At 35.8% G+C, this 12583-nt stretch overlaps 1 protein-coding gene across 1 annotated transcript; it reads left to right on the top strand.

Annotated features, from left to right (window-relative positions):
- The first annotated feature begins 2076 nt into the window (after positions 1-2076).
- On the top strand, positions 2077-12394 carry LOC102689295 (sialic acid-binding Ig-like lectin 5). The gene is made up of 8 exons (XM_015336589.2): positions 2077-2280; positions 4255-4617; positions 5013-5303; positions 6070-6336; positions 6674-6788; positions 7639-7828; positions 7989-8072; positions 8726-12394. Exons 1-8 carry the CDS (start codon positions 2154-2156, stop codon positions 8891-8893), a joined length of 1605 nt encoding a protein of 534 aa, XP_015192075.2. The 5' UTR covers positions 2077-2153; the 3' UTR covers positions 8894-12394.
- Positions 12395-12583: the final 189 nt, after the last annotated feature.

The following is a 12583-nucleotide window of genomic DNA, read 5'->3' as shown; positions in this document are numbered from 1 at the left end:
GATGCATCATCTTGTGACACTTTACAAACAAAACAAACACATACAAAGAAACAGCAAAGGCAGTAAATTAAACAGAAGTAAAAATGGTATTTTAAGACAGGATTTGAAAGTGACTGACTTGCAAGACCTGCTGTCTCTGAGAGCAGCATCTCCCATGTTTGAAACCTTATATTAGGAACTAAAAAAAGATCAGAGTGCAAACAAAGTTTTCTGTTAAGTATTGGCTTGTTTATTAAGTCAGTTGCCCTTGAAGGTGAGCAAGCAGTATTTTTCATTTTACTTAGAAATCAACAAGGAGCAAGTACAAAGGTATTAACATATAAGCTCAAAAAAGGTTGGGAGAAAACTGGAGAACTCAAAAGATAAACAATAACATGTGAACAAAGGGAGCACATGACTATTGCACACTGATATATTTTAAGAGCAAGGAATAAAACAACTGTAAAAGCCTAGCTGTATGTGGGCAAGCTTTGAGCGAATTAAGCCTCTTTATTATCTTTTGACTTTTCCCTTTTTCCTCCTAGAATATCTGCCTCACGTAAAAAGAAAAAGCTAATCTAAAAAAAAAACTACATACTACAGCCTAACTGTAGTGCCTGTTGTAATATCCACAATGCACTTGATTTTACGCTGCAACTTATTGGGAATTTTGTTTTTGAGCCTTCTGGGCTATAAATGTTTGTAATCTCTGACACAGGCAATGCTATCTGAGATAGAAAGGTCTTGCTGTTGTTCTTTTCATAACACAATATGAACAAAATGCTAAAGTAGGTCTTGTTGAGCAAAGAAAGGTTGCACAGAGAACTCTTGTTAAAAATAATGACCTGCACCCCCTGCTCTGTTTAATTAGATTGTGGGATTAAATGTGGTTCCCTTCCTCCGAGACACACAGTCTCTGCTGACTTCAAATGCGAGAGATGAGACAACTAATTGCACTACATAAACCTTGGGTTTCATTTCACATTCGCTTCTTTTTATATCTTCAACCGTATCAGTGACACCAGAGATCACACACAAAAGAAGACCTGCAGAAAAGTTGTTGAAGCAGAGATTAACTACAGTACTTCCCCTTTCTTGCTGTGCAGAATGGTATCCATGTACAGTACTCTTCAGTATCTGCAGACACTACGTTTGTACAGTACATATGTTGAACTGGATCCCTCGCTTTATTTATTTATCATCTCTGTGACAGTTCAGCAGATCTGTGCCATATTCAGCATCACACAAAAGGACCACCAATACAGATCATGAGAACAGTTACAAAGAAGTGGTGGTCATGGTCATTTGGCTCATCTAAGACCATTTGGTAAAAGATAACCCAGCTTTAGTACATATAAATATTTGTGTGATTCATTCTAGTTGTTAATGCTAAAGGAAGTGGTGTGAAGAGATGAGCAAGCTTGTTATGTACTGTATATCATTACTGTAAACATCAATAGGAAAGAATAAGAGTTTTATCTTTCCTTTTGAAAGTTTTGCTTTTACAAGAAGCCTTATAATAGCTGCAACACCTTCCTGGCAGCAGGTATTTATTACTTAATAAACTGTAACCACTGGCCCTGAAAGTGGAACGAATCAGTTGGCATCAACAGTCCCTCTTCTCCTTTACTTCAGAAGGAGGAAACACTGCCCACGTATCATACATATACAGTTCTCAGATTCTCACACTTACATATCCTGAATGTCAACTGTACTACAGTTTTAATAAATGAAAAAATAAATCTGCCTTACATGCTGTTTCCAGACAGAAGTTCTTCAGGTTCTAATGTCTTCTGGATGAGTGGCATCAGAAAATTCTTCAATGGAAATATGGTTTCCTTAACTTATTGCAGAGGAAAATTTAGTTTTATTTTAATGAAGATGTATAAAATCAAGTCTGCATCTAGGTTATCATTTGTGTCGTTTGTTAGATTCCTTTATGTTGACACGTCTTATTTCAAAGCCCTTTTATTGTCTTTGTAACTGAAACAGGCACCATTTCACAATTTGGCTATTTTAAAATAAATTGGTCTCCATTGAGAACATGGACATCACTAGGATTGTACCAAGAAGAAAACAGTTACTACATGAAAACCATGTGAGTATAACATCCTAAGAGTGATAAACACCAGAGTGAGTGGTGTAGGGATGATGGTTCAAGAGACCAGTCAGAAATGCTTGGTGTTTCACAAGTCGTTTCTGCTACAGAAATGAGGTTCCTCTTCATACAGTATCTCAGCTCTTGTGATTCAGCTATGGGACAAGCCACAAGGATTTCAGCAGTATCTTTTCTCCTAACAGGTAATTTTTCTAAAAAATCTAAAACATTACATGTGTTCTACTGTAACTCGAACATTTAACAACTTTGCTTTTGAGTATATATAAAAAAGTAATAATTTGCTCTAAATAGCATAATTATCTAGTACTTACAGTAAATGTTTAACAGATGAGAAACATACAACATCATCCATATGTAATAAAAGAGCTCTTTTTTGTAAATAAATACTGTACATATTACATTGTTAAAACCTGATGTGAAATCTTTACACTGGAACTAGAAAAAATTGGGTGTCTGAGGTTAAACTGAATGCCAATGAGCACTGCTGCTTTACAACGCTTGGGTCCTACAGTATGATCAATTTCATATTGAGGTGCTGTGTGTAGAGTTTGCATCTTTTCCTTGTACTCCAGATTCCCTCTGCCTTCTAAAGCCATACTGGCTAAACTAAATGATGTTCCTATATTGTTCCTTGTGCTCTTGCTCCTGTCTGTAATTAGCAATGAGTTAGTACTCAATCTGAATAAGCAAGTCTAAGCAACTTAATGTTGTGCTGGTCTTTTGTTTTGATATGCAGTTAAATATACTCTTTTCATCTTCAACGGATGTAATTGTTAGTGGCTTTGGATAAAAGCATCTGCAAAATGAATAAATGTAAGTTATGTAAATGTATGTTATCCATGTTTTATTCATATGGTAAGGTCCCACTTGTACTTCCTAAGCAGGGTAAACAAGACCATTGACCACTTCCCTGTCAGTGGGATTTCAGCAGTAGTTTAAAACAAGCGAGTCACACCACTATTTGAACAGGTTGATAACTTCAGAGTTCTCACTCTGGGTCAATACAATGTAGCTTTGCTAAAATGTAGGATATTACATATTACATAGAAATATTCAATTGAATGGGACTGCTTTTTGATCCCCTGCTTTTCATTCCACTTGTGATCTAAATGGACTCTCCATTTAATGCTTTAAAATCCTAAATTGAATTATAATCCTAATTTGAAAGTCCCAAAAAGCCTGCAGGACTCTTAGGGACTGAAGGTACCTATTCCTGGAATAAAATGTTATACTTTGACTTGGACGTCTCCAACCCTGTTCCTGGAAAGCTTAATTAAATTCAGTGAGTTTTATATTTCAGCCCCAAATCACCTGTGTCTGAACACTGGGAACATTTGAAAAATAAATAGTCAATTAAGCATATGATTTAATTAAAGGAGATCTGTTCATGGAAGGTTCAAATTTATAATACAAAAACTATCCCAATAGAATTCTGAAATAATTAAATAATTAATAATGAAATAATTAATAAAGAATGTTTTCCATATAAAAGCTTACTTAAAACATGGTATATAGCCATAATGCACTGTACAGGGATTGTAAAAGCAAGTCAAATTACAGTAGCATTACAATCATGCACGATTGTTAAGTGTTGATACAGGGGTAGCAAGCTGTATTCAATACTGCACAAAGAAATTAAGGGATGTAAATACTGCCTCCCTCCACAGAGGGCTGCCAGGAACTGTAAATACAGTAGATTCACAACTTACAGTACGTGTTCTCAACTTATGATGAGCACAAATGTCAAGCACACCTACGGGAGCTAGTTAATGAGCCTATACACTCATCTTATTTACTATTTCTATACTTATATATAACATATTGTGTTACTGTAGGAGTTTGTATAAGGGATATAGGGTAAAAATTAAGGATACGCAATTTGGCTTTACTTGATACTCAAAATCCCTAACCTCCACATTAATTTCCTTTTCAACTGTTCCTAAAACTGAGTTTTGAGCACACACAAAGGCAGAAGTGGTTTGCAAACCAATGGTTTCCATTTCTGTCTTTGCTCACAAATTTGGATATTGAACCAGGAACCCTGTACAGTAGTTGCCATTCTTATAGTTTACCCACTTGAAATCTTCAGGGTACTTTTCAGTGTTTTCCTGTTTGGTAGAGTATGTGTATTTGTTTTCTCTTGTCATTTGTTTTAGGCTTGTTACTATGTGCCTTTTGTCAAATATGGCACATCACTATGCCAGAGAAAGTCTTTGCTGTGGAAGGCTCCTGTATTGTCATCCCCTGTCAATTTTACTACTCTGGTCCCAGAAGAACAATTACCAGTGTGGTGTGGTACACAGCACAGCGGGAGAAGGTGTATGACAGCAGGAACACAGAAGCAGTGAGCTCCAATTTCAAAGGCCGAACCCATTTCCTTGGGAACTTGACCCAAAATAACTGCACTTTGAGAATTGATAAAACGACACCCTCGGATCATCTTAAAAGGTTTTCCATTTTGATATGCTTAGATGACATACAAAACATTACCGTGAAGAGCTCAACACTAAATGTTTCAGGTAATCACAAATGTGGGGTCTAAATGTTGGGGATTTGTTATGTTATGGCAATGTTATCTCTTTCCTAATGGTAATAAATATAAAAAATATTTGGTTGTTATTCAGAAATCAAAGACAGCTCCATTTAAGAATGAAGAAAAAGAAAAAATACATTTTTTTATGTTCATGGATACTTCTGTGTGTCACTGCATAAAAGGAAAAACTGCAATCTACAATAATTTTATGCTAGTATAACATCACTTCGAAGACACTGACTGAATTTCTTTGTGTTCCCAACCCAGGCGTACTGTCATGTTAACCCAGTGAAACTTACACTCCCTCCCTAATCCTAACTGTTACTCTTGGCAATAGAGAGATAAAGCCACTATAATGGTTTTATGTGTTCATTTCTTAAGATGGAATAGGTGTACCCAGGATATCTACAACAACAGGTTTAAGGGAAGGTGTCCCCAGTACTATCACCTGCAGTGTGGTTCATGGTTGTCCTACCTCTCCACCTTCCCTGCAATGGATCTCTCACAGTATGGTTAGTGTCCACCACAAGGAATTATCTTCAGGCATTTGGGAGACGACGGCAACCCTAACCTTCATCCCATCCTTCAGTGACCACAGAAAAAAACTGCAATGTGTCGCTACTCTTTATGCAGGAAAGAATGCATCAGCAGCCATTGACTTGACTGTTGAATGTGAGTATGATATAAATGGAGGTATACAGGCAGACTGGGGCTGATATTTTATCTTGAGTAATGTGACAGATGAAAAATGATTATAGGAAGTGCAACATTTTAGAATATTATCCCTACAAATACAACAGGGAGTCACCACATTTAATACAAGTGTATGACGGACGTATATCTGGTTTGTTTTCCAAAACTCTTGTTTTTCACGGTTAGTTCTCACTTGTCTTCAAGTTGATAATGTCTCTGGTGGCTTCTACAGGACAGAGGATTAAATAGCACTAAATCTATCCAATTTGCAGATGTAAACGTAAGATTATGTCAGGATCAAAAACTTAAAACTGAGACTTAATGTCAAAAAGCCTGGTTTATTTTTGTTTTAAACAGTCTGGAACTGGCATTTATGTTTCATACACACCAAATTCACAATGGCCAGTTCATTGTCATGTCATTTTGTGGTTGTCAGACAGTTGAAAGATTTTAAGTCTGTATCTAGACTGCAAAACAAAAATACTGATTCCATGGGACAGAAGTGGTAGTACAGTATAGTGTTTTAATTATTTGTACTCCTGCTGCTCAATTTAAGCATTCATGCACAGTAAAATACGTTTACTTGTTTTGTAATTATTGTATGATGCTATGTGGGAAAACAATATGTCACCTAATCACAAATAGACAATGTTACATTCTCAATGAAGATAATCGGATAATAACTGTGTTTTAAAATAAAGTTAAACAAATTTTGGATAATTCTTATGTCTTTCTTCTGTTTTAGATAAGCCCCGTATATTTCCTAACTCTAGTTGCACTGTGTATGGGGACATGGTGAGATGTGAGTGTTGGGGGGTTTCAAGCTCTCCAGTGGATTTTGAGTGGGATGTAGGAGCAAACCGTAGTTTGGCAGAGTTCAACCACAGCAGTGCAATTCATGATCATCAAATTAGAGGATTCCTCATAGGGAGAACAGGAATTGAGGATAATATCTCCTGCTCCTCCGCGAACCAGTTTGGAAATGTTTCTTACTTCCTCACTGTATTTAAAGGTAAATTGTTTCTCTACTATGTGTCCTATGTTCATATCATTGTACAGTAAATTATATGAACTGGATATACAATCAAATGCTGGTAAATAATACCAGCAATTTGGAAACGGGACAGATTTTCTTTTCTTTTTTTTATTTCCCAGTTTAAAGAAAGATCTTTGATTTTGAAAAGCATTGTTGTAAATAATAATGACACTGTGACGCCATTTGAGTTTAGGTCAACGGCATAATTATACCGCATGCTAATAAAAACATAAGGTTTTGCCTTTGAATGTCAATTTCTAATTCTACTACTTTCAAATAAGTTTTTGGCACTTGTGTTCATACTATTTTTAAGGTCGGAGTGGAGATGAGCAGTCAGTGCAATGGTGGATAGCTGCACTGGTAACACTTGTTATTGTGCTTGTTTTGACTGCTATCCTAGCATTCACATGGAGAAGAATTCACACCTGGTAAGATTAAGACGCAACTGGCAGCGTTTCATTTTTGGTTTCAATTTGACTTCTGAACATGATATGCTACCCTCATGTGGTTGAAGCCGATACTTCAGCTTCCTTTAAGAAACGGCTGGATGGAGATCCTTGAATCAATAAACTCTTTGTTAATGACGCGGCGAGATGGAAGAACAGTCTGACTGAGAGCTCACACGGAGGTAGAGGCAAAGACGTGGGAAAAAAATTAAAATAAAACCACGCAAAATAAACCCAATACTCAGGGCGGCTGAAAAGCGGTAGCGGCTAGGAACAGGGGAAGCGCGGAAACAAGACAGCAATCGCAAAAAAAACACAGGGAGAAAGACAACTGGTGGAAAACCTACTAATGACAGAGCCTTGAGCGAAGGTCGAGGGAAATATTTAAAGGAACTGGAACTGCTAATGAAATAATTAGTGAAACAATAAACTAATTAGAAGACCGCTGTGAAAATACAGTATGCGGAATCGCTCAACGGCAGCAGTTCGAGCAAAATACTGCCAGATTGGCTAAATAGCCAGCTTTTGTTTGTCATCTTTTTTTGTTCTTATGCTCAAATATGGCAGAGTAGTCAGAGGCCCACTAATGGGTAACTGTAGGGGGCTGCTGGAAAGCGTGAGTAAAAGATCAGAATGTAATTTAAGCACTACCTTATAAACTATCCAAAGTTCTGTTTCATGGTTTTTAAACCTACATTCCTGAGTAACTGATTTTCTGTGATATGGAAAAAAAGTGTGTTGAAATTAGGCAGAAATCCAATGCCTCTAAGGTACAGTAACTGTTTGAAAATGTTAATAGCATTCAACGTTTCTATGCTGTCACTTAATTCAGGGAGGTGAGAGATCTAGTGTCTGAGCAAGATGAAATAAGTCATCCTCCAATCATGAGGCCTGTAATGACAAGAGTGTCACCACCCCCAACATGCATCAGTGTTTCTGCCAGGGAGACCTTCCACAGCAACTCAGCTGGAGAGAAGTTATTTCAAAGTCGACCCACAGCTATCGGCATTGTTTGGCAAAAGGTATGGCAATCAATCTTGCTTAGGCAACATAAACTAACAGGAATACATTTGTGTTTAGGTTGCATTACCTTGGTTGCCCAGGATTGGATGATAGTGAATTTTATCTTTTTAAATAAGGTTTGTTCTTACTTCTTAGTCTCTGATTTCATTTCATTTAAAGGAGGACGATGACGAACAAGAAAAAAGGACATCTAAATGTGAAAGGAGGATGACTCACAACACACAGAGTCAGTCCAGTGAGGAGGTGGGAAAATTTATACAGTATATTGTATATATAACAATTATAAATGTGTACCCTGACCTTGAATACTTCTTTTTAATGTCCTCTTTTATTTTATTTCCACTTCTAGCTTATAATTGTTTTCAAGAAAGTGTTTTTGTTTTCCTCATAATCCTCAAGATTTTCAAATGATTACAGTACCTTTTTAAATGTCTGGTGGTGTGGCAAAACTTGACAGCACTAGTGTTATGTTGAGTCTTGATTCCAAGCTGCTTTGTCCTCTGTGTGCAATTTGCAGGGATTCATATTATTAATATGATTTTTTTTCCCCAAGTGCTACTGTTTTCTTCACCCGGCAAAGGTCTAATGGACAAGTTTGATTATCTTTTCTAAAGTGCCCATTTCACTCTGTTCGCCTGAATTTCCATCTAGGGAAAATGTACAAGATCACAATCCTTTTGTAACCTTTTTATAGCACATGACTGTCAGATAATGACTGTATTGATTGTTGTTGTGATGATATCTGCATCACATTGTTAAGGAGATAATATATAAGTTAATTGAGGTATTGTTAGCTGTGTTGGATTTTTATGTTCCCTACTCTAGTAATCTGTTTCTAATTCTAGCATATACAATATGCAAAATATATATATTTTTTTTATTGTGCCATCCTCTAGGTGGATGCCGATAATATATATATGGAAATGCATGGACAGCTAAATGAGCAACGTTGCAAAGAGGATGACGATGATGTTTATGAAGAATTCCATGTCACTAAGGACTGTAAAGACACTGACTCTCAAGGAAAGAGGCTCTCAAATCTTTCAATAGTGGGAACTCCATAGCAGCTGTTTTCTCATAATGTCATAATGTTAACCTACTCAAACTCTAGGTAGTTAATAACAGCTAATAACAGTTAATAACATAAGGATGCTGAACACGGATATTTGTTGCTGGATGTTTGAAGTTTCTAAGAAATTAAGGCAGACAGTAAAGACCACCACTCAAATTCTGCAATAAAACAGATAGAACAAGAACAAGAAACGATAACGTTTTTGGTCACATGTTTAATTAAAATGGTTTTTCAAACATTTCAGGTTCTGAACCGACAGTTACATTAAAAAGAATTAAAAACCTTCAAGAATAAAACTAGATTATATTATTATATTATATTTTAAACCAAATACACATTGCTGTCATTTTTATTACAGTACGTATTATGAGAGTATTAGACTTTTCTTCCAATGCTTCAATGAACTGAATATCTCTCTATAAAATATTTTCTCTGCTCAGTAAAACTTGATAGAGAAAGTATGTCTGTATGTTAGCCCATTATCTCAGAGTGCCTGGTTGACTTATTCATATTTTATCCTATCACCTTATACATGAAAAGGCATTCCTTTGCATCTTGCATTATTAGAGCTTAATATGTGTAAGATGTGTTTACAGTATGTCCTTCTGAATATTATATTTGTACCAGCATTATCTAATTTTAAATACAATAAAATACAAATGATTTCAAATTGAAATTGATTGCTACTCATAAAGCACACCTGTCCTGCTAAGAAAAGTCTTTTTCATTGTCATTGTTCAGGTTTGTATGGTACAGTAGTATTTTCTGTGCTAAATGGACTGTGAAAGGAATTGGAAAAAAAGCACACAGGGGATCATGTGTGGTTATACCCTGTTATTTTGACTACCCAACAAATGGCAAAAATGACGTGAAGTGACCATTATATGGTGAAACATCTAACATGAAGCCATTTACCACTCTCGTGGATTAAATGTACTGTCAAGATTTGTAGGAAGAACAAGCTTATTTGGAGATGATACCAAGAGAAATTGCACTATGCAGATTTCAAACTTCAGCATGAGGACCAAAATGCATAGTATCTCAGACTTGAGGCAAAAGACATGAAAAACAGCTATATCGAAAACAAGGTTGCACTTCTTGTTTTAGGTAAATGTAGTAAAATTACCAGAACCTTTCTTGTATTAGCAATGTGATAGAATACGCCAAACGTATTATTGTTCTGAATTAAGTACTTCCTTAATCAGGGAGCAGAAGCTTAGGGGACAAAGTACTAATTTTACTGCAGAAAACCTCCATGCCTGTTGGCCAATGCATAGGAATTTATCATGTGGTATTGCCCTCTAGTGGAAAAAGAAGAAATGAACATTAAAAAGTCTTGAATTAAAGTAAAACTAAAGAGGAACTTCCAGGTTGCTAGCTTGGATGATGGTGATAATAACACTTTATTCTGTCGTATATACTGTACATGCACAGGTACATAATCTATCTAAGATATTTAACACTTTCAGGAATACTGTAAAGGTTTTCACGGTGAATACAGTTTGAATGCTGAAGAGAGAAGAAAAGAAACATGATGTTTTGGCTGTGGAGCCTTCTTCGAGTGTGAAACAGCTCCACAGCCGAAACATTGTGTTTCTTTTCTTCTCTCTTCAATATGGAATAAATCTTTACTCCTTCCTTTCTAGCCTATGCATGCTGACCAGGCTACCTACTTGAGCAGTTTAAATGGGCTGTTTTTAATCTTGATAAATTACATTACAAGTTTAGAATACTTCATCATGAAGTATTTTTTAGGCACACCAGAAAAACCTAATTTGTCCATCCCTACTAAATCAATGGCTGGAGTTGAGATTACTGCAGTTTGCTCAATTCCATTCACATGTCCAGAACACCCTCCAGATATCACCTGGAGTCTCTCAAATGCTACATCATTTCAACACATAAATGAGTCAAGAGCTATATGGGCTACGGCTTCAGTCCTTCGTTTCATACCAACAGCTCCTGAGCACAAAATGCTTCTTTCATGCACAACTTAGTACCATTGAGGGAGTCGATCAGAGAGCTCTGTGACTTTAAAAGTGGAATGTAAGTACTGGCACCTTCCAGTTACACACAATTTTCACATAAGACTTTTAATTACATAAAATGTTTTTTTTCTTCTTTCAAGACAAGGCACCTTCCGCATCACAATCAACCTATTTTGAGGTCATAATCCCATTCTTCCTCTCTCGGCTGTGACTACTGTATGCCCACAGTTGGAGCCCTGATACTTTCAGATGGTATTTTAAATTGAGATCCTGGTGACACTAAGTACATTGAAGGTTTCATGGTACATGTCATGTCAAAATTCCATTCCAATCTGGTTTATAATTGTTAGGACATGGGGGGTTTCTCAATGTACTTGGTCTTTGGAACCAATGTAATTGGTCTTTGGAACTGAATTGTATGGTAGTGTAACAGGGATTATCAAAGTTTCTGTTTTGAGTGGATCAAAATCACATTTTTTTTCTGAGCATCTTTATTCTGTGTTTCTATATTGTACCCATTGTTCTGAAGATGTATGTCTTCACAGGCATCTTCTTGAATTATCATTGTCTCTTTATGTCTGCAGTTTGTGTCTTGTTTGTCATGATTGTAGTCTCTGGAGCTTTGAAACTGCGATGAACCAATGGGTATGCTATTATACTGCTGTCATTTTGCAATAGAACAAATCTATATCATTAAATGGAAGATAGTATTAACTCAGTATATAACCTCACAGCATATGTGGGTGGAAGTTTGCATCATTCCTCACTGACTGCAGTAAACAATCCTAAATATACAGTACGTTATAGCGAGTTTACATTAACACACTAATTTAAACATTATTTTAGAGGGCATATACTGTATGCACTGTGTCATTATAAACTTAGGGTCATAAGTTACATCCAAATTCCGTATAGTTTCCATTTAACAAAAAGCATATATTCTTTTTTATTTTATTATTGTCATTGTAATGATGTTATAGAAAGTTCCCTACTAATGTAGTATTTGCAAACTTGTGCATCCTGTTGTGAAAGGCTTGTTCCTGTTGCAAAACATGTACAATATTGTCATATTTTATGCAGTATACAGTATATGCGATCAAATCTGTTTTATTTTGATATTTTCTGCAACATTTGTGAATTCTATCAAGACTATAATGTGGTATCTTGCAGCATTTAATGTGCAAGTTGACAGTTCTGACACAAGCTGAGTGTCAGGTTTATGGTTCCCATTTTCCACACCTAAATGGATAAAAAATAGTTAAAAAATTAAGTTCAAATCAATGGTTCAGTAGAAAACCAAGCCTTTACATTATTATTTTGAAGAATACAAGAATTTCAGACACACTGAACTTGGATTAGAGATATCTTTATGAAAGATGAAAATAATATTTGTGCACGTGTTTAGGTTTGCTGTGGTTACCTATGATTTTAGGAAACCTTCACTGTATATTTCTACAGTTTCTAGTCTGTTCTGTGATATGTACAATAAAGTGTTTTCATTCCTATATACAGTTTTTTGCATTTTTGCTTTTATATTGAAAATGTTTCTACTATAAACATTGTAAGATATGTATGCTAACGTAAGACTACTATTATCTTATGTTTTGTTAATATGACTCTGTTATAGTAATTAAGCATATTTGTATTTCACCTTAAACCACATGCGAATTCATGCTGAAGTGTGAACTAAACAG

Source organism: Lepisosteus oculatus, chromosome 27, assembly GCF_040954835.1.
Source record: "Lepisosteus oculatus isolate fLepOcu1 chromosome 27, fLepOcu1.hap2, whole genome shotgun sequence".
NCBI lineage: Eukaryota > Metazoa > Chordata > Actinopteri > Semionotiformes > Lepisosteidae > Lepisosteus > Lepisosteus oculatus.
The sequence above is the reverse complement of the archived record's forward strand: the minus strand, read 5'-3'. Positions and strand labels throughout refer to the sequence as shown.

Coding starts and splice junctions, on each gene's coding strand:
- LOC102689295 (XM_015336589.2), top strand. CDS start 2,154: ATGCTTGGTGTTTCACAAGTCGTTTCTGCTACAGAAATGAGGTTCCTC. Junction 2,281..4,254: donor AGTATCTTTTCTCCTAACAG/GTAATTTTTCTA, acceptor CATTTGTTTTAG/GCTTGTTACTATGTGCCTTT. Junction 7,829..7,988: donor TCGGCATTGTTTGGCAAAAG/GTATGGCAATCA, acceptor TTTCATTTAAAG/GAGGACGATGACGAACAAGA.